We start from the raw sequence: 22,485 nt of genomic DNA on the forward strand, positions 1-22,485 counted from the left end.
AGGGTCAGGTTGGCATTAAAGGCACAGGGGTATCAAACTGAGATCATGCTCTAGGAAGGAGAGCAGAAAGGGGAATCACCTTCTTGGTTTAGGATATAATGTCATGTTCTGCACTTTAAGAGTCCTGGTTTTAGTCCAATGAGGCACATTTCATAGCCCAGGGAAGATCTAAAACTCTGGTTCATTTACTGAACAGAGACAGAGTTAGGGGCTCACATGGAGTCTCCCACTCCCTGAAGGTGGGGCTTTGCAACAACCCCAGATTTTCTAGGACAACTGCCATTTGTTTAATCGCACACCCTGGGCTTCTGCCGCCTTCTTACCCTCCTCCCTGAAGCCCCCAAAGACCCCAGGCTTAAGAGTGAAAGAGTTCCTTCCAGTTCTTATGGCTCCTTCTCTGGAGTCAAGGCTAATCTAGCCTCATGGCTTCCTCATCCCCCCCACCAGCACCCCCTGTGGCCAGAGGGCTAGGGGGCATTTATCATTCCTAGAACTCCACATATAGCAGAAACAGCCCAGGACCAGGGTTCAAGCCCAGGTTGTGCCACTTGCTAGCTGAAAGTCCACACTCCATCCTTAAGCCTTAGTTTCCATATCTGCACAATGGGAGTCATCATACCACCTTCCTGAGGGGATTGCAAGCTGAGGAGTCTGCAAGCAGGGGACACAACAGAGGTGGGCTATGATCATTGGAAAGTCTGCCACTGGCCGACTTTCTACCCATAGAAATCGGGACCAGACAGGCAGAAGCAGCTTCGGGGCATGAATTTCCTTACCATCTTTCTTTATATTCAGTCTTCTTAACTCAGAGGCCTCCACTTCTCCTTAGGAACAAGAGAGAGATGAGTGTTGAACTCTGATGAGGGAGGCACGTGGGGTTTTCTCTTCCCTGCTTCACTGAGACTGACTCTCCTGGGTTCTTCTTCCTGGGTAGGAGGGCACTCACCCCAGGACTAGTCAGAGCAAAGCTGTGGGCCCCCACTCACCCCTCTCTTCTCTGCACAGGCCTGAGTCTGCATTCTGTTTCCCTTCTCCTGAGCTTAGAGGTCCCTTTCCAGAATCAAGGTGACCCTCTGGCTGGTGACAGCATCCCTGCTGTGACTGACCCACCCTCTCGGGCTGTCTGGTCCTGTTCTATACCCCCGGAATCCAGACCCTTCCTCCTTTCTTCTCAGAGTTTGTGTATTTACCACTTGCTGGGTCAGAGCCTCGTCTTCGGAGTCCTGGAAATGAGAAACTCAACATCAGTGCCAGGCTAGGTTGGGAACTTAACAAGTGCCTCTAACCCAGTGGGGGAAATAGGTGACCTCTGAAAATGCCGTGTCAGTTTCTGCAGCCCTCAAAGGAGCTTTCCATCTATCACTTTCTGGCTGTAATCCCTTTGCCTCTTGCCTGAAACCCTTTTCTAATCTGCACTGGACCCCTGCCTGGCTGAGCCCAGGTCAGAGCCCCAGGACCCCAAGTGGATTTGGAGTTCTATCTTACACCCATGAACCCAACAGTAGCTGGCTCTCCCAGGGGAAAGAAAGTACCCAAACCTGTCCATCATCAGCACTGACACCCCCTCTCACCCAATTCTCTAGAGGCCACTCACCCGATTCTCCAGAGGGCACCACCTCTCCAGGGGCACCTACTTGGAAGAAAAATCAGTGATTATATATCCCTTACATTCTGGGTGGAGAGAAGTTACACTGTGGGGAAGGCAGATCTCACTCAGAGACTTTGCAGGTGACCTGAGTGGGCCAAGTGGGTGACTGGAGCAAGCTAGAAGCTTATTGCTTCTAAAGGGGCAGCCCCCACCCATCTGCCATGCTAGTGTTATAGGTTATTCAATTTCCCACGAGAAGCCAGAAATCCAGGTTTTCACATCCACTTCTTGATTATAAAAAAGGTTGGAAACTCTTGGATTCCACAGAATCAAAGATGTCATCCTTCATGAAACATGACATTATTATACACATTACTATGTAAGGAAAACCACTGCCAATTTTAATTGTAAGTTGTCAGTGATTTTTAAGATGCATCTGATTTCAGAGATGTCTAAATGTGAAAAAGTATGAGTTGATGAAATGTAGTAATAATAGGGCGCCTGGGTGGCTCAGTGGGTTAAGCCTCTGCCTTTGGCTCAGGTCATGATCTCAGGGTCCTGGGATTGAGCCCCACATCGGGCTCTCTGCTCAGCAGGGAGCCTGCTTCCCTCTCTCTCTCCCTCTGCCTGCCTTTCAGCCTACTTGTGATCTCTGTCAAATAAATAAATAAAATCTTAAAAAAAACCCCAGAAATGTAGTAATAATAATAATAACAATAATAATAATAGTAAATGCTCTATGAGCCAGACAAAACACACCTGCACACACATGGGCACCGGTTTGCCACCTGTGCCTGTTCTTGACTATGCAAGATGCAGGTGATGACACTCAGCAAGTGGACCCAGCCTCATGAGGCCCTGAGTTCATGGGACCCAAGCCAGGCTGCACACTGGTAACCACAGCCCCACATCCTGAGTGTTGAGCTCCCCGTCTGTGCTGCTAAGGGTGATGTGAGCTCTAGGTACTTGTCCCAAGCAGCAACAGCCTCCCCATTAATCTGGTCTAGGGTGGCCTACCAATTTACCCTTATTCTTGGTGCCTATTTTAGTTCCTAGGGACCTCTCTCCTAGGCTGTCAGATCCCTCCCCTCAAGGGCAGGCAGGACCCCGTGTAGCACCCCCACCCCACCACTAGTAGTACATTTTCCATTGTTTGGGTCAGCCCCAGGACACAGACACCAGAAGGGGACACTCGGCACATGAAAATCAACATGCTGGATTTTATGCATGGCTAATATGCAAATGAGAAGCATCATCAGCATGTGACCCAAGAGTGGCCAGTGCTGAAGGTAAGGAGAACATTCCTACTAGAAAGGCATGAAATGAGACTCCAAGAGTGTAACCTCCAATGTCTTGGGCAGGAAAGGTGATTCACAAGTTTGTGGTGAAATCTGCAGTCAAATGCTCTACCCCTGAGCTAGACCCCTCCATTTGTGGTGAAATATATGTTCTCTACAGTAAATATGAATTACTTTTATGATGAGAAAAAAAACCTTTTAAAAAATATCTCATTTTAAAGTAATCTTTACACCCAATGTGGGGCTTGAATTCACAACCCTAAGATCAAGAGTCTCATGCTCCCCTGACTGAGCCAGCCAGGCACCCCAAAAACATTTTTTTAAAGACTTGTTTATTTGAGGGAGGAGGGGAGAAACAGAGGGAGAGAGAGAATCCGAAGCAAACTGCACACTGAGCACACAGAACCCAGTATGGGGGTCAATCTCATGACTCCTGAGATCATGACTTGAGCCAAAATCAAGAGTCAGATGCTTGGGCGCCTGGGTGGCTCAGTGGGTTAAGCCGCTGCCTTTGGCTTGGGTCATGATCTCAGGGTCCTGGGATCGAGTCCTGCATCGGGCTCTCTGCTCCGCAGGGAGCCTGCTTCCTCCTCTCTCTCTGCCTGCCTCTCCATCTACTTGTGATTTCTCTCTGTCAAATAAATAAATAAAATCTTTAAAAAAAAAAAAAGAGTCAGATGCTTAACTGATTAAGCCACCCAGGTGTCCCCAAAAACATTTAAAAATATATGTAAATGTAACAGTTTTTCTCTCTCTCATTTTACACTCAGTGAAACCATTCTTACACTACTTGAATAATTAAAAACATTTTTTCTAAACCAAGTAAGACTTGCTTTTGTGTAAAAAGAAAAAAGGAAGAAAGAAAATCAGGAAATTCAGTTAAGCAAATAAAACAGTGTAAAAATTACTCACAATGCTACCACCCAGAGGCAGCCAGGGGTAATATCTTGATGCAGAAATTAATGTATTTCATTTACATTTCTTAGAATGTGTCTATGTTTCTTGTTGGTTCTTGGGTTATTATCAGGTGTTGGGAAACTACATAGATTATAGAAATGTTGGATTAAACAAAATTAAGATTTTTTAAAAATTATTTGACAGTCAGAGATCACAAGTAGGCAGAGAGGCAGGCAGAGAGAGGGAGGGGGAAGTAGGCTCCCTGCTGAGCAGAGAGCCCGATGTGGGGCTCGATCCCAGGACCCTGAGATCATGACCTGAACTGAAGGCAGAGGCTTAACCCACTGAGCCACGCAGGTGCCCCCCAAATTAAGATTTTTTAAAAGTAATCTCTATACCCAATGTGGGGGTTGAACTCATAACCCCAAGATCAAGAGTCACATGCTTTCCTGACTGAGCCAGCCAGGTACCCCAGGGATTAAACAAATTAACTGAGTTTTCTTTTTTTTTTTTTTTTTTTTTTTTTTTTTATTTATTTGACAGACAGAGATCACAAGTAGGCAGAGAGGCAGGCAGAGAGAGAGAGAGAGAGAGAGAGAGGAGGAAGCAGGCTCCCTGCGGAGCAGAGAGCCCGATGTGGGGCTCGATCCCAGGACCCCGGGATCATGACCTGAGCAGAGGCTTTAACCCACTGAGCCACCCAGGCGCCCTTAACTGGGTTTCTTAACATTTGTTAGTCTTTTTGGCAAACTGGTTCATTCCTACAAATTGTCCCCATTTCATCAAAGTGCTTCCAAGGCAAGTACCAGAATGTTTATATCTCCTTGCTGGAGAGAATTATTCAATAACATGAGTTTTTTAGAGATGAGAGTCTTAATTTTCCTGTGCACCTGAAAACAGCCCAGTATTCCAACACAGTAGGTGCTAATCATGTTCCATTTTGCTGGCTGGGAAGTTCAGGCCTAGAATGATTGGGTGACTGCACTAAAGTCACCCTACAAGTCAAGGTTATAGTTCAGAAGAGAATCCAGAACAGTCTCACCATGGCAGAAAATGCTTGCCTCTATCTCCATCTGCTAATGCTAACCATTCATCTTGCCATGTCTCCTATATTTTCCTAGCACTTTTCAGCCATGAAACACCCTCATGAACTTGTTTCTGTCCAACAAAACTCAAAGCACTCATGTCCTTTGTGTAACTCCATTTTCGCCAAAGCCACTGGACAATGACTTACCTTCATAGAGCTGAAGCTCATCCTTCAAAAGGTCAGGCTCCTCATGCTCAGCACCTGAGTGGAGACAACCGTCTTTAGTCAGCATTCCCATCACTGCACCCCAGAGTAGCTTCCATCTCCCGCACATCTGAAGCCTTAAAAAGTAACGCAGTCCTTGTTTGTGCTGGGGGTGAGCCAGGCAGTCTTCAAGAGACAAGGCAGCTTTACAAATACTTCCCCTTTACCCTGTCTATGCCTCCCCACACACACTCAGAGGTGACTGTGGTCATTTTCCTGAAAAAGAATTGAGGGTCTGAGTGGGCCTCCTTCAAAGTCAGTAAAAAGCATTGCCATTTATTGAGCACTTACTAGGTATAATATGGAACTAAATAACTTATATTTAATATTTCATTAGATCCTTACAAAAATCTTATCAAGAAGGTATTAGTACCTCTCCCTCACCCATTTTATGAGTAAGGAAACTGAGGCTCACAAAGTTAAATTATTCCCTCAAGGTAACATAGTAACATAGCCAGTAAGTGGAAATTCCAGGGTTCAAACCCAGATCTGACACCCAAGCATGCAATCCTAATCCTTTTTCTTTTTCTTTTTTTTTTAAGATTTTATTTATTTATTTGACAGACAAAGATCACAAGTAGGCAGAGAGGCAGGCAGAGAGAGAGGAGGAAGCAGGCTCCCTGCTGTGCAGAGAGTCTGATGCAGGACTCAATCCCAGGACCCTGAGATCATGACCTGAGCCAAAGGCAGAGGCTTTAACCCACTGAGCCACCCAGGTGCCCCAATCCTAATCCTTTTTCTAAAAATATTTATTTGAGAGAGAGAGAGAGAGCAAGAACGAGAGCAGGAGAGGGTGCACAAGCAAATGTGCAGGGGTAGGGAAGAGGGAGAGAATCTTCAAGCAGACTCCCCACTGAGCATGGAGCCTGAGGTGGGGCTCCGTCTCTCAAACTATGAGATCAAGACCTGAGCCAAGACCAAGAATCAGATGCTTTACCAACTGCACCACCCAGGCATCCCCAATCGCTTTTATTTTCAGAAAAATAACCCAGAGGGAGGCTCAGTCGCTTAAGCCTCTGCCTTTAGCTCAGGTCATGATCCCAGGCTCCTGGGATTGAGTACCGCATTGGGCTCCCTGTCCTCAGGGAGCCTGCTACTCCCTCTGCTTCTGCCTCTGTGCTCTCTCTCGCTCTCTCTCTCAAATAAATAAATAAAATCTTTAAATAAAGAAAAGAAAAATAACCCAGACGGCAACTCCAGCTTCAAGGGCAGCATTTATTAAGTATCTCATGTGTGCCAGGTTCCATCCTAGGCATTAATCTAGGCTCTTTCCTTCCCACAATCCATTTTGGCCAAAATTTACTTAAAATTTTTATTTTTCAAAAAATTTTCTTCTGGTTGTCAAAACAGAACATGCTCACTATATAATATTTATAGGATAGGTCAAAAGAGCAAAAATAAAAATCACCTATGATTAACCATCCAGAGATAACCACTACTTCCATTTTGCTATTTTTCCTTCCAGTATTATTTATCACCATGTATGTGTGAATTTTTAGAGTGTGTATGAGATCAAACAAATCATACAACTTGATGTCTTTCTCGTTTACTTCAGAGCTATGTGAAGAGCAGAGCTATAGGCAGGACAGGGTGTCCTTTGCCAGTGTTGGACCTTAGGCTGCTTGCTACTGCTGCCTACTATCAACAAAGCTGAGAGGAACACCCTCCTGCAGGCACGCTCAGTCCCACTGAGAAACTCAGTAGTGAACTGGGCAGGCAAAGGAGAAAGGGCAAGGCCTACTGCCTACCAGGTGAGCTGTCCCTGGGGGGTGTCTGGCTCCCTGGCTTTGCTGATGTTTCCCAGTCACTCCTGGGTGCTGGTCCTCATCACTGCTCTCTGCAGGGAACAAACACAAGCTATAGGGGAACCTCGGTCTGAAATGAGCCTGAAATACATTTGTTCTGGTGTTCTCAGAATTTAGCTTATATGAGTGTGGTTTGGAAGAAAGATAGCTCTTGGGGGGATAAGAGGGGTAGGAGATCGGCCACAAGCTTTCTGTGTGATCTTGGACAAATCATTTAATATTTCCATTGCTGCTTTAATGAAGATAAGAGAAGATCATCCAAGGTATCCTAGGACAAGCACAGGGGTGTGTTCCCACACCATGATGACTCTGTTTGCTCCCACCTAGAAGGCCCTTCCCATTTTTCTCCTTTATCTTAAAGATTAAGGGGTAGGAAGCCTTTTCCAACTGCCCCAGCTCATGCTCATCTTGGCCCTCCTTCGTTTGGGGTTACTATAGCATCAACTGTCTGTGCTTGACATGGTGGGCCTGAGGGCCAGTGGTGGTGGTGTTCATCTCTCCAACCATCTTGAGCTCCTGAAGGACAAGGCCTCGGTCCTCACTGTTCTGAGGGTACCTGGAGGAGGAGATTGATTGAGACCTGAAGAATGATAGACTTGTTTGCACTCTTGGACTATCAGCATTGCAGGAAGTTCCTGGTTTCAGGTCCAGAGGACTCCCATTTCCTTAGGATGACCAAGATGGCTCCAGCAGTGCTGATATCCCTCAGTGTGCTTGGGGAGCTCCTGCTCAATTGATAAATTTCAAATTTCCAGGAAGCCAGATTAACTGTGCTTTAAAATCAGTGCATATGTGATCTCAGCTAGATACAGAGAAAAAGGTATCAGGAAGTACATCAAGATTACAACAGTAGTATTTACCTCAGAGGATAGGATTTGGGTTGGCTTCTATTTTCTTCTTTTCTGTATTTTATAAATCAGTGTAAAAAAAAAAATGCTTTTTTGAATGCCTGGTGGCTCAATTGATTAAGTGGCTCAGGTCATGATCCCTGTGTCCTGTAATCGAGTGCCATGTTGGACTCCCTGCTCGGTGGGGAGTCTGCTTCTTCCCCTGCCTGACACTCAACCTGCTCATACACCACCCTCTCTCTCTCTCAAATAATAAATAGAATCTTAAAGGAGGGGGCGCTTTTTCATTGCATTTTGCAAAATATCAAACAAGACAGAAAATTAAAACAAAAATTACTCCAAATTCTATCTGCCAGGGACAACCTCGATCACATGCAGATGAACATTATTTTAGCTTTCTCTATGATATATTCATAATATATAATTTTTTTTAAGTGTGGAGCCCAGTGTGGGACTTTAACTCATGACCCTGAGATCAAGACCTGAGCTGAGATCAAGAGTATTTTTGGGAGCTCCTGGATGCCTCAGTCATTAAGCATCTGCCTTTGGCTTGGGTCATGATCCCAGTGTCCTGGGATTGAGTCCCGTACTGGGCTCCCTTCTTAGTAGGAAGCCTGCTTCTCCCTCTCCCACTCCCTCTGCTTATGTTCCCTCTCTTGCTGTTTCTCTCTCTGTCAAATGAATAAATAAAATCTTTAAAAGAAATGAACAAAAAGATTTATTTAGAAAAAGTATTTTTTATAAAAGGTATTATAAAATTATATGCTGTCTAAAACGAGGACAAGGGGCGCCTGGGTGGCTCAATGGTTAAAGCCTCTGTCTTCCACTCAGGTCATGATCCCATGGTCCTGGGATCAAGCCCCGCATCCGGCTCTCTGCTAAGCAGGGAGCCTGTTTCCCCCCCATCTCTGCCTGCCTCTCTGCCTACTTGTGATCTCTGTCTGTCAAATAAATAAATAAAATCTTTAAAAAAATAAAAATAAAATGAGGACAACTCTATGTGCTTTCTAATTCAGTTACTTAAGAAATTAACCCTGGCAGAAAGAGTCACAGTTTGTTGCTGGTACCCCTAGTATCCATCCCAGAGCCTGGCGCATTTGGTGCTCAACAAATATTTATTGAATAAATGTAAGGAAACACACTAATATGTGTTTAGTAGTTATCTCTGGGTGACAGAGCAAAGGATGATTTTTTATTCTTTCTACTTCCTTATATGCTCCACATTTTCCACAGTGTTTCTATGTGTAACCTTTCACAATAAAAAGTTGTCTTGTTTTGTTTAGAGAGAGAGAGCACACACACGTGAGCAGGGGGAGAGGGAGAGAAAAAATCTTAAGCAGGCTCCATGCTCAGCACAGAGCCTGATGTGGGGCTCAATCTCATGACCCTCAGATCATGACCTGAGCTGAAATCAAGAGTTGGCCACCCAACTGATTGAGCCACCCAGGTGCCTCTCACAATAAAAAGTTTTAATTAAAAACCAACAGGATACAGTAAAAACAAAAAGAAATGTAGGCAGAGCAGTACTGGATGCTAGACTATGAGTTCGGGTCCTGTGTGTGGAGGAAGGCTGGCGCTGCAGTGAGGTATCCAGCCAGGCTCAGGGCCTTGGGAGCCATCCAAGCCCAAAGAATGGGCAGGGTCTGAGTTCTAGCAGCAGGCCAGCCACTGTGGACCAGAGATCAGAATCCTGATATCAGTATGTCTCTGTGCTTCTGTTTATTTTCTTGTTGCTTTTTTCTTAGCGTTCTGCTTTGCTAACTAGTACCATGTACAATGTGGAGACCTGAGGGAAGGGGTTCAGAGCCATACTTGGGGGGGGACATCTGTAGGGGAGCAGCATCCCTGAGGATCAACCACAATCGTTAGACAAAATGTCACCTTCCACCCAGAAGGAGAAACAAAAGGACAGGCAAGATCCCCCTTGCACCTGGAAGCTCTTCTTCCAGGGCTACCCCTAACAGGTTGGCTCTTGAACAGTACAGGTTTGAGCTGCACAGGTCCACTTACACACAGATTTTTCAGTGCACTGTATTACGAATATATTTTCTCTTCCTTTTCTCAATAACTTCTTTTCTCTAGCTTGCGTTATTGTAAGAATACAATATACATGATATAATACACATATTATACATACAAGACACAGAATATGTAGCAATCACTGTTTATGTTTTTGGTGAAGCTTCCAGACAACAGTAGGCTTTAGTAGTTAAGGCTGGGGGCAGTCAAAAGTTATACACAGATTTTCAACTGCCGGGGAGTCAGGGTCCTTAGCCCCCATGTTCTTCAAGGGTCAGTTGTACTTTTTTTTTTTTTAAGATTTTATTTATTTACTTGACAGACAGAGATCACAAGTAGGCAGAGATGCAGGCAGAGAGAGAGAGGGAGGGAGGAGGAAGCAGGTTCCTCGCTGAGCAGAGAGCCTGATGCGGGGCTCGATCCCAGGACCCTGAGATCATGACCCGAGCTGAAGGCAGAGGCTTTAATCCACTGAGCCACCCAGGCGCCCCGGGTCAGTTGTACTTTTTAATAAGGACAGTGGCAGGGCACCTGGGTGGCTCAGTGGGTTAAGTGTCTGCCTTTGGCTCAAGTCATGATCCCAGAATCCTGGGATCAAGCCCCATGTTAGGCTCCCTGATCAGCAGGGGGGTCTACTCTGTCTCTCCCTCTGCCCCTCCCCCTGCTCAAGCTCTCCGTCTGTCCCTCTCTCAAAAAAAATAAATAAATAAAGTCTTTAAAAAAATAATAGTAAGGACAGTGACTTCCTTTCCAGTCCCACAAGGAGACTGGCTACAAATAAACCCACTGGACCCACCAATCACTCACTTTCCTCTATCTGGAGAAAAAGCATAGATTTTGTGGTCTTGAGCCTCAGTCCCATCATTTGCAACGTGAGGATGTGAGGCCAGGGATTTGCGAGCATTTTTCAGGATTTAGCCTGAGAATTCTTTTTCCAAATAAAAGCTCAGGCCCAAGCCCACTCTGTAAAGCATGTCGTAGTGCAGGCATTCTGATGGAGGAGTAAACCAGAGCCCACCCCTTAGTCTCTCTAGTCCCAGAAAGACCTCCAGGGATCCCGAGTTGGTTACTGAGCCCTCTGACAGCAGGTCAGTCAGCCTCCCCGTGCCTCGGTTTCCTCACTTGTAAAATGGAAATAATAATAATAGCACCTTCCTCAACGGGTCTCTTTGATAATGAACTGAGTTATTACATGGCTTGCCATGGTACCTGGCCCATAGTAAGTGCTCAATGAATGCCAGCCATGACATTGCTGCTGCTATCCATTCAGCCTAACATTCTGAATTAAGAGAACAGAAATGAAGGGACATTCCATTTTCATGGGAGAATAATGTGGCAATTTATAATCAAGGCTCAATGGGAAATGTTCACTTCCTGTTAACCCACTGAAGGACTTGTGGGGAATCGATGCTGAGGACACAATTTGTGCCAAAAATTCAAAAAGTAAAAGCCTTTGAGCAAAGATGCCTATGAGCATGATAAACTGGTAGAAGGTTGGGGGATAATCTGTACAGTTCTTTTTTTTAGAGCTTTTACAATGTGCTAGGTACTGACTTGAAATGTGTAAAAAATGTAATCCTCACAATAATCTTATGAGGTAGTAACTTCTGTTATCATTCCCAAATTCCAGATGAGGACCCGAGGCATGTAAGCATGAAAATTAGCTGCAAACATATTATAGAATAACCTGTCAGAATACCTGAGATGTGCCAGCAAACATTTTAAACAGAGGACAAAATTATCTGTCTGGTAGTTTTAACTGTGTACAAGTTATGTGTACTGTTAGGTATGGTCTGGAAGGGGATATGGAAAAATAGAATTAAAGTATCAAGGTGGGAGGTCACAGGGCATTGTTTTTCCATGTAAATGCTTTTCTTGAATAATACTGTGAATATATGTATACATATATGTTAATATTGCTATACCTGAGGAAGAGGAGGATGACGAGGAGGAAGAGGAGGAGGACGAGGAGGAGGAAGACGAGGTAGAAGACTTGTCTCTCTTGGGTTGTTCGTGAGAAAATAGTCCAGCTTCCCTGTCTGGCTTGTGGAAATCCATCTCTTCATCTGGGAGGCACACATAGAAAAGGATGAGTGTTTCTTGTCTTTCCCACCCCAGAGTCCACCAAGACCACCCCAGGCATCTACTTGGACTTGGAGGCCAGGAATGACTGAATTATCTGGGACACTCTCCCAAACAAACAGGGCCAATGGAAGGTGCAGGATATCAGAGCTCTCAGAGACCCCAGGGGCTCAAGGAAGGCCCAAAGCATAAATTTCTCTGAATATGGAAACCAGAAAGGGCCTTCTAAGCGTCCCATTCTGCCCAGAGGCCACTAGACTGTGTATAATAGTTGCCAACTTAGGATTCATTGTAATTTACAGGGCAGGTATGATCTGGCTAAGTGAACCTTTTTATCCCCAGTTCTGGGGTAGTGCAGGAACCTCCCTGCCTTCTCAGGGCCCTCCCTAGTGTCAGCCCAAGCCTCCAGAGCCCCCTTGAGATTTGGGGAGCAACTGAAGGTCCCACAAACTAGAAAGTTCTAGGGGACAGACTGACCAAGCATGTGTGTGTGTAAAACATTACTTCTCTAGAGGATTCAGCTGTGACTTGAGCCATTATGTCACATGAGGGGAATAAGGTCTTCTTCTGTTCCACCCACTGCTGGACTCTACCTCCCATGTGGCTTTGCCCAGAGGGTAAGAGAAGGCAAACATACAGTCTAGATCTTCTGTTTCTCCATGGACTCGACTATGATCTGGAGTCTGGGAGGAAGGTCCTGACATCTCCATGATTTTCTCTGGAGGAATAAAATAATAAGTAATTAATTAGTACCACCTTAGTTAATCCCCTAAACATATAAAGAGTTTGGCAAATAAAGAAGAAAAAGACAAACACCCAATCCTCAAAAGTATAAGTGAATAACTTATTAAAAAAATACACAAAATTAGGGAAATTTGAACAATTGGTCATCTTTTGATAATACTAATAACTTATTTATTTTTAGTTTTTAGAACAGTTTGAGGTTCATAGCACAACTGAATGGAACGTATAAACAGAGCTAACCAACATGCTCCCTGGCCTCAAACACACATAGCCTTTCCTCATTATCAACAACCTTCACCAGAGTATTTTTTTAGGTCATATTTATATTGAGATTGTATTGATTTGAAGTGTCCTTAAATGTAAGGATACGGAAATTTTTATGATGAAATTATATGATATCTGGGACTTTCTTCAACATGATCTTGTTGAGGAGTCCAAGGACATAGGTAGGGATCCAAATAAGCACACAAGAGCCTGAGATGGTAGTTACTGGAGCTATATCAAAATATAAATAGTAGTTACCTCTGGGTGGTGGTCCGAATTTTCAACATTATTGTTTTTGTTATAATAAAATCACCAACAGGGACGCATGCCCGGGTGGCTCAGTCTGTTGAGCATCTGGCTCTTGATTTTGGCTTGGATCATGGTCTCAGGGTCATGGGATTGAACCCTGCTATGGGCTTCAAACTCAATGTGGAGTCACCTTAAGATTCTCTCTCTCCCTCTCCCTCTGTCCCTTTCCTCATCAGGCGCTGGTTCTCTCAATCTCTCTCAAATAAATAAATAAAATCTAAAATAAATTTTTAAAATATAAAATCACCAATAACTTTTCCTTATGTATTTAAAAATGTAATATGCCCATATCTTGTCTCAGTGCAGTCCTTCATGGTTTTACAAAGGGCTTATCTGAGGCTGTCACAAACCAGTCAGGTAGGAATTGGGATTCATGGCTCCTCACGTTTGAACTGTAGTTTCTAGACAACAAAACTTCCCCAAAGATTGTCTCATTTGATTCTTACAATAACGCTGCAAGTACGTTTTATTATCCCTATTTTATAGAGGCACTCCAGAACCCACATTCTGTTTTATACACCCCAAAAGGCTGGTCTGGGGGCACAGAACTGGAGTCTGTCCCTGCCAGCATGCCTGTCAGGATTGTGGATGCAAGCAGTGAACCTAACTGCAGAAAGCAGGCACTTGAAGTGACGAGCAAAGTTTGGGAAGCTGTCCCTTCAGGACACCACACTCTGTACTTTCCTGAAATTCTGAGTGGAAGCTAGAGGCAACTCTGGAGGTCAGCCTTCCAGTGAGGCCACAAGAAGGCCATAATGGTGACTCTGGAAGATCCAAATGTCTAACTTCAGTCAGCTAGTGCTCTCCCCTGGGCAAAACACATGGAGTGGGGCTCCCCTACAAAGCCATTATTTTTGCTGGGCACATGGCCAGCCAGCTAGAGACTATGGCTGCTAGCATCCCCTGAAGCTAAGTGTGGCCATTTGACTGCATTTCTGCTCATGGAATGTGGGTGGATGGGATATGTGTCGTGGTGTGCCCAGAATGTTTAATGGCTCTCCAGGAAGAAAAAAGTACACACACACACACACACACACACACACACACACAGAGGTTATAAATTTTGTTGATGTAAAAAACATATAGCATACAGTTCACAAATAATAAAATATATAGCAGTCTTTACTACAAAGTCAACACACCTATAACTTCAGAGTGCTTTGGAATTTCTTGCAAAACCCACTATCAGTTTTTACCAACAACAGGGTCACAAAATTTGATATATTTTTGAATACTACCAGTTTCAGCAAAAAACTTGCCGACATCAGTGATGAACAGGAGTATTTCCAGTGTGAATGTTAGCTGCTGTTTTCTTTCACATTAATGAATAAGAAAAAAGTAAATCAACTAAGACATTTCTTGTCATGATTTGACAGTGATATGAGCAACACTGAATTGAATCAGTTTTCAAATTCTGAAAGAATATTTTCTCGATTTTTAGGCTACTCACAATGTAATGGCTATAGGTGCAATGTGGTTTTTTAGGTTCAATCTGCATTATTAGTGTTTTCTTGATCACTTTCTAAAATGCAGGCAGTCCACAAAAAAACATTGAGCTCTGATTTGCAGAGTTTACTGATCCCTATGGTGTAAACACTCCCACCATGGCTGATTTCAAACTACCTGTGGTCATGGAGTGTGAAGCTGGGAAGGGCTGCCATAGAACACACCATACAATGTTTCCACCATACTGATAAAACAGGTATGAAAATCTCAAGTGCCTAGGTTAATAGTAGAAGGTAGTAAAATAAATCAGGAAATGATACCCTTTGAGTACTTATTAACTTTGTTTTTTAATAGAATTTATTTAATTGTACATTTTTATAATTAAATAATGGTTGGGTTTAACAATTGGCTCCCAAAATTCCTAAAGATTTAATGATTCAGTGATCTGCTTTCACAGGCAATACAGCCCAGTGTCAGCCCTGGACATATCTGCTTGCCTTCTACTTCCTCTTTCCTGCTTTTGTGTATGCTGGAGCGGCAGACTCACAGACTCGCAGACTCAGGGGTGGGGGGATGGGGGTTGTGAACTACCTCAATCATGCAGAACAAGTCAATACCCCAGGGAATTCCTAAGCAAGAAGTCAAAAGGAAATCTAAGTCTTGCCAGACCTCACGCACAAAGCTGCCTGGCTACCTGAACCTGCTTCTGATCAGCTATGTGCTCAGGAAATAAGCTTCTCTTTTATTTGAGCCCCGTGATTTGGTCTATTTGTTACAGCAGCATAGCTGAGTTGCACAGGCTTCATTTTAAAGCCTCCCCTGGGGGCACCTGAGTTGCTCAGTGGGTTAAGTCTCTGCCTTCCACTCAGGTCATGATCTCAGGGTCCTGGGATTGAGCCCCACATGCCCACATCCCCGCATCATCCCCGCATCATCCCCGCATCCCCATATCCCCAGGAAGCCTGCTTCCCACCCCCTCTCTGCTTACTTGTAATCTCTGCCTGTCAAATAAATAAATAAAATCTTAAAGCCTCCCCTATTTCTCCCAGCTCTGAGTCAAAGTCCTCAACTGGGAGAGGGGATAGCTTCACTACTCTCTGATTAGTTTCGATTAGGGTTCTCAACCTCAACACTCCTTACATTTGGGCCTGAGGATTCTTTGCATTGTAAGATGTTGAGCCTCCCACTAGATGACAGTAGCATCCCCCAACCAGTTGTGATGACCAAAAATGTCTCCAGACATTACCAGATGTCCCGTGGGGGTGAAAATCACCGCCACTCATTGAGAAGCACTGGTCTAGAGAATCTACTCTTTTTAAAAATTTTAATTGTATTAAAAGTGTTTATTGTGGTGTAATTGCCGTATAGTATTATATTTGTTTCAGGTGTGCAACGTAATGATTCAATATTTCTATACATTGTGAATGATCACCACAATAAGTCTAGTTCCCACCTCTTCCCATACATAGTTACAAATTCTTTTTCTTATGATGAGAACTTTTGAGATCTACTCTTTTAGCAACTTCCAAATATGCAATACATTATTATTATTATTATTATTAAAGATTTATTTAGAGAGGGAAAGTACGTGCATGTGTGCATGCATGAGCAGAGGAAGGGGCAGAGGCAGAGAGAGAGAATTGCCAGCAGATTCCACGCTGAGCATGGAGCCCTCTGCAGGGCTCAATCCCATGACCCTGAGATCATGACTCCAGCCAAAATCACAAGCTGGATGTTTAACCAACTAAGCCACCCAGGCACCCCCTTCAGTACCATATTAGTAACTATATTCACCATGTTGTACATTAATCCCCATGACTTATTTCTTTTATTGATGGAAGTTTGTACCTTCTGACTGCCCATATTAGCCACCCACCACTGCCACCTCTGGCAACCACCAATCTGTTCTCTGTTTATCTATGAGTTTGGGATTTTTGTATGTTTGTTTTTGGTACAGAAGCTACTCTCAATCCATGAAGACCTTGGCAAGGCAGTATCCTTCCCTGTGCCTGAGAGGTGGACCATCTGGGCTTGGATCCTATCTAATGTTCTTGGTCATGGGATCTTGAGCAATTATTAACCTCTTGCTGTCTCAGTTCCCTCAGCTGTAACATGGGACAATAATAGTGCTTATCTCATAGTGTCATTGTGAAATGGCATGAATTAAAACATGTAAAGTGCTGGGGCGCCTGGGTGGCTCAGTGGGTTAAGCCGCTGCTTTCGGCTCAGGTCATGATCTCAGGGTCCTGGGATCGAGTCCCGCATCAGGCTCTCTGCTCAGCAGGGAGCCTGCTTCCCCCTCTCTCTCTGCCTGCCTCTCTGTCTGCTTGTCATCTCTCTCTGTCAAATAAATAAATAAAACTTAAAAAAAAAAAAAACATGTAAAGTGCTTACAACAGGGCTTGGTATAGAGCAGGTATGGAATAAATGCCAGATGAGATGATTTCAGGTCTCCAGACCTAAGCCATTTTTTCTTATTTTCAAAATTGTATCTGACCTTTCAGGCACAGCTCAAATACCACCTCCTTCATGAAACTTTGTGCTATTTGCCTGACTAGTGCCACCCTCCTTACCCCACTCCCTTAATCCTCCTTCCCCCAGCACCCCTGTCCTTTCTTGCTAACAAAACTGCAGTTTTGTTCATTATTACAACAGGAGTAGCATCAAGACAGTATGTATGTCACAGCAAGAGCATGAGCTTTGGGATCAGACTGACCAGGGTTCAACCATATTCCAGTCATCTGCACACAGGATGACCTTGGGCAGAACGGTCCCCTTTTCTTGGCTCTAGTTACCTCAGTTGTGAACTGGTGATGGTAGAACCTTAGGGAGGAAGGATGGCAGTGCTCAGTGAATGTGAGGTTCCTCTTCTACAGACCTCCTATTACCCTCAGATATTCGGTGTCTAGCCACAACCCTGCCCACACTCTGTCAAAATTATTTCTGACCTTCCAAGCACAGCTAAAATAACTCCTCCTTTAGAAAGCCCTATGCTAGTTACCTAACCAGTCCTCATCCTTCCTACCCCACACCTTTAATCCTCCTTGCTCTCATCAGTCCTACCCTTCTTTCTTACTAATGAAACTACAATTTTGTTATTCCAGTCCCAGTTAGATACTAGTTTTGTCATCCTTCCTTGTAGCTGAAGTTGGCTAGGGTTCTGAGAAGGGTTTTTCTTCTCCTGACAAAAGAAGCCAACAGTGCTGGTGGTGTGTCTTGCCTCTCCTTCCTTACTTGGACATAAATGTGATGGCAAGAGCACCCAGTGACCACCTTGTGACCATGAGGAAAAACCAAAACAAATGTGGAGACATTGTTGAGTCGCTGAGTCCTTGCCAACAGCTGCCTGTTTTCCTGTTGTTTGAGAAAAAATGAAACTTCGTAGTCCGGATCTTTGATACACACTTTCCCTCTCCTATATTACATCTGTTAAGTGAGCATCTACTGTGTGCTAAAACGGGAATACATGATAAACAAGTTGCATCCCTGTCCTCAAGGAATTTCATGGTAGACTAGGGAGCTGTGGGAGCCCAGGGGCCAAGTCAGACCAGGGTTAGTCAGGGAAAGTTCCTGAAGGAGAGAGTGCTGGGGTGAGTTCAGAAGGGCCAGAGGGGACCATGTACAAAGGCATAGAGGCAAAGGGCCTTGTCCCACAAGGGAAGTAGTTGCAGAAGGCAACTCTAAAGAAGAAAGAGATTGGGGGGAGGCCCAGAGGGCACCTCCAGCTGGTCCCCAGGCATATCACCCTCCTGAGCCTCATCAGTTCTGCCTTGTGCCAGACTCTTCTTCCTCAGGGTAGGGCACCTTGTTGCACAACTCCACGGCCACTGTTCTTAGTCACACACAAATCTCTGCTCAGGACTCAGCAGGGTGTGTCTCCTCCACTAGAGCCTGAACCCATCAAGGGAGAGACTGAAACTGATTCATTTCTGTGTCACCTGAAGCCTGCACCAGGCCTGGCAAAAAACAAAAATGATGAAGATGATGATAATAATGATGATTATGGTGATGACGACAACAACCAAGTACTTCCCATCTTGCAGGCAACCCTCTAAGCATGTTACAGGTGTCATCTCATGTATTTCTCACAACTCTGTGATGGCTCACTGTGGTTGTGCCCACTTTCTAGATGGTACAGGGAGACCAAGAAACTTTCCTGGGGCCAGAGCTAGTAAGCAGCTGAGCAAAGGGAGTTGCTTAGTCTGTGTTGGGAGATGGGAAGGAGTGAAGCTGTCACCTCTCCTCAGGCCCCTGTTATTAGTACCAGGAATGAAGCCACTAAGTCATGGGAGTGCTATGCAAATGATGCTGACTTGGCTCTAGTCAGTCATCCTGGAGCCCCGAGCAGTGTCCTCATGGCCCGGGGAACTGCCTCAGGCATTTGCTCAGCTTATCTGTCAGAAGCAAGGGAAATGGAATTATCATGGAGGTGGGACCTGGGGAAGCCCTATTTCTCCTTTTAATGTCCTTGCCCCATCGCTCCCCCTCCACATTTCTATTATGAGAAAGGAGAAATGGAGTTTTGAAAAAATTAAAGTTCAAGGATCGGGGTGCGGAGCAATGCTTAACTCAAAAGGGCAGACCTAATGGTGGAGCATCAGGCATTGGCCGATGGATTTCTGGGATGGGCTTCCAAAGCTCAAGGGCACAGTGTGTGCACTCTGAAACAAGATGAACCACGAGGTCTTAAGACAAGAGAAGTGAAGCAAGCAAAAGGAGGAGAGAGAACATGGCATGTTCCCCAAGATCTTATTTCATGAATGTAAGTCTTATTTTATGCAGAAGAAACTGAGGTTCAGATAGACAGGTGACTTGTTCAAGGTCTCCTAGCTGATGTGTGTACTCGAATCCAACCCCTGCCCCCAGCAGAGAAGCCCCTTTCCCTCTATTAGGGATTCCCTAAATCCCTCTGATTTAGAGGCCCCTAAAATCCCCTCTCACAGGTGCTCCCCACCACCATCCAAATCCGAGGCTGGTCCTACAAGGAAACAGAATGCCTGACTTTCTAGCATATTTTTCCCAAAGGCCCAGCCCTGCTGAGTCACTGGTGGGGCCAGGGCCTCTATACCCACAGGTCTTGCTAAACTGGATTTCCCTTTCAGTTCAACCCACATTTCCTAAGCTCCTCTGTCAAAAGGGCCTGGGCCCAGAGTGGGAGGGACACTAGGGGACACCCAGCCATCACAGACTCACAGTGCTTTCCCAGCCCAGATCCTCATGTGAACCAGGAGGGAAGCAGAGAGGGGATTCTTGTCCTATTTTATAAACAGGGAAACTGAGACCCAGAAATGGAGAAGAACTTGCACAAGGTCTCAAGGCAGCTTAGGGGCAAGGCTGACTCCAGAGCCCTGACTCTTGATTTAGGAGCTCCTTACCCTCCCCTGTTGCCCCACTTTGGAGGAGGGGACTGAGGTAGATTTCAACAGGTGGCAAAAGGCAGAAGGGGATAAAAGTTTACTAGAGGAAGTGGGTGGCAGGCAGTTGAAGGGGTAGGAAGCCTGTGAGGTCGGGAAAATCATCCTGGACTTGAATGTCAGGCGAATGGCCCTTTCCCTGTAGGTAGACTGTAGCCTTGTGCCTCTGAATCACAAAAACAGGCCCAGGGCAGTAAAGGGATTTAAGGGAATTGGAAGCAGAAACAGTAGCCCTGCAGAGAACAGAGCTGACTAAGGGTGGAAGCTTGTTTTTGCCTACCTGGGATTGAAGCCCTTTCTTCTGGAGGTTATACCAAAGTGCTCCAGAATCTCCTTTGGCTTCCCAAGCCACCCCAAACAGGCATACACCCTAATTTCAAATGTATCCTGGTTTGGCTGACACAGCTCCAGGATAAGCAGTCACTGCCCTGGACCCAGGTAAGACCATCAGCCTGTCCCTTTTGGGAATATGACTTGTGACACAACACAAATTTAGTCTCTCACAGTTCTGCTGGTGAGAAGTCTAACTCAGGTATCCCTGGGGTCAGCAGGACTGAATTCCTTTCTGTAGCCTCTAGAGGAAAATCCGTTTCCTTACTCTTGTTCCTTGCTGCTGCTGTTTCTCCAACACCTGTACTGACTGAGCCAGCCAGATGCCCCTTTCCTCTTCCACTTTTAAGGACCCTTGTGTCACTGTGACATTGAGCCACCCAGGTCATTCAGGATCAACTCCCTGTTTTAAGGTCAGCCAATGAGCAACGTTACTTCCATCTGCAATGTGAATTCTCCTTTGCCATGTAAGCTTACTTAGTCCATTTCCAGAGATTAGGATGCAGACATCTTTGGGGGCCATTATTCAGGCTGCCATAGTCTCTAACCCCAGTGCCTGCCACAGCCTGGAACCCTGCAGAGGCTGAACATCTTTCTTTCTTTCTTTCTTCTTCTTCTTCTTCTTCTTTTTTTTTTAAGATTTTATTTATTTATTTGACAGACAGAGATCACAAGTAAGCAGAGAGGCAGGCAGAGAGAGAGGAGGAAGCAGGCTCCCGCTGAGCAGAAAGCCCCAGGATCCCGGGATCATGACCTGAGCGGAAGGCAGAGGCTTTAATCCACTGAGCCACCCAGGTGCCCCTGAACAGCTTTCTTAAACCAGTTTCCCTCTCTGACTCCATCATGCTCCTGGGCCCCCAAACTCCAAAGATAGGAAGGATGCCCTGGCTCCTTTCTCCTCAGCCAGCCAAAGCCCAAGCTTGTCTCATTTTTCCCTTCAAGAGGCCTGGCCTTTCTGTTCCCACTGCCTCCTTCCCAAGAGAGCTAATAAGGGAACTGAGGGCTCTGAAGTTGGTTGTTACTGTGCTCTTATCCCTGTCCCTTAGATGCCTGGTTCCTCTCAGCCTCAGTTTTCCATCTATAAAGTGGGATATTAATATATGTCCCTGAGAGTGTTGTGGGGATTAAATGATATTGTGACTATAACAAGCCCAGAATAATGGCACTTAATAAATGAGAATATCCCCTCTCCTTGCCCATGCTCAATGTCTCCCCAATTTGGCTAATAATCCAATTTCCTTAGGAGCACCGTTGACAGGGCAGATTTCCAGCTCTCTTTCCTTTGGAGGTTTCCACTCAGGGAGCTGCTGTTAGGAGAAAAGTTAGGGTTAGTTTGTGGCTCAAGGAAGTTTGCATTGTTGATAAAACCACCACCTGCTAGGCAGAGTGTAGTCCACTTAGACTACCAGAACCTCTCCCTGCCTGCCTCTGGCCTCGCCCCTCCTTAGGCTTCAGTTACCCCATATGTAGAAGCTGGGCTGCCTTCTGTAAGGTTCTTTCAGCTTTGGCATTCTAGCGCTCTCCTCCAGTTAATGTCTACCTGATTCATCCAGTTAGCAAAGAACTTTGGGACTCGGTTGATATGACCTGCAGGAAGGCCCAGGACAGCAAGTTCTAACAATAAGATGCATCTAGTTTCTTGTGGGGAACAGCAAGCCATTGAAATGCCCCAAGATTTTGTGTTCAAAGATGTTTGTGTGACGCTGCTTTCCATAGCCCCCACCTTGGAGTTCTAAAATGTGCAATTGCATATTAAATCCTCTGAAAAGGCCTGCAGAAGAGAAAGCTCTTTTACCCTATTCCTATGCTTCCCTAAAGCATGCAAGAGCATAGCTCTTTTCCCCCAGAATATGGTTTAGTGTATTTTGGAGCAGCTTTGGGAAATGTCACAGACCTCAATCCCTGACATCTTCCAGGTCAGCCTTTCCATCTTGGAGTCCAGGCCTGGGCACTATTGCTGCACATTTTGGACAGTGCCAATGCCCAGGTCCGGAGCTGTTCTATCCCACCATCAGGACAGTTAGGGAGGGGAATGAATCAGGAACAGACCCTTGGAAGCCAGAGGCCTGAAACGGAAATGATCTTATCATCAGCTTTTGGGATCCCAAGGTGTGGCTCATAAGTCCTCTCAGCACCGTCAGGGCAGGGAC

At 45.2% G+C, this 22,485-nt stretch overlaps 1 protein-coding gene across 3 annotated transcripts in view; it reads right to left on the bottom strand.

Moving 5' to 3' along the window:
- The window catches only part of TMEM40 (transmembrane protein 40), a 34,736-nt gene that overhangs the window by 6,344 nt on the left and 5,907 nt on the right, over positions 1–22,485 (bottom strand). For 2 of the 3 annotated variants that reach the window (XM_045063333.1, XM_045063332.1), the window contains exons 2-7: positions 12,466–12,546; positions 11,672–11,812; positions 5,018–5,071; positions 1,595–1,633; positions 1,191–1,223; positions 777–824 (exon numbers count right to left, since the gene is read on the bottom strand). In XM_045063333.1, the coding sequence (XP_044919268.1) occupies positions 777–824; positions 1,191–1,223; positions 1,595–1,633; positions 5,018–5,071; positions 11,672–11,812; positions 12,466–12,538 (388 nt within the window). In that variant the 5' untranslated portion in view covers positions 12,539–12,546. The remainder of the gene's footprint in view (positions 1–776; positions 825–1,190; positions 1,224–1,594; positions 1,634–5,017; positions 5,072–11,671; positions 11,813–12,465; positions 12,547–22,485) is intronic. The other variant, XM_013054749.2, reaches the window with a different exon arrangement.

This window comes from Mustela putorius, unplaced genomic scaffold (assembly GCF_011764305.1).
Source record: "Mustela putorius furo isolate JIRA1106 unplaced genomic scaffold, ASM1176430v1.1 tig00003850_pilon_pilon_pilon, whole genome shotgun sequence".
NCBI lineage: Eukaryota > Metazoa > Chordata > Mammalia > Carnivora > Mustelidae > Mustela > Mustela putorius.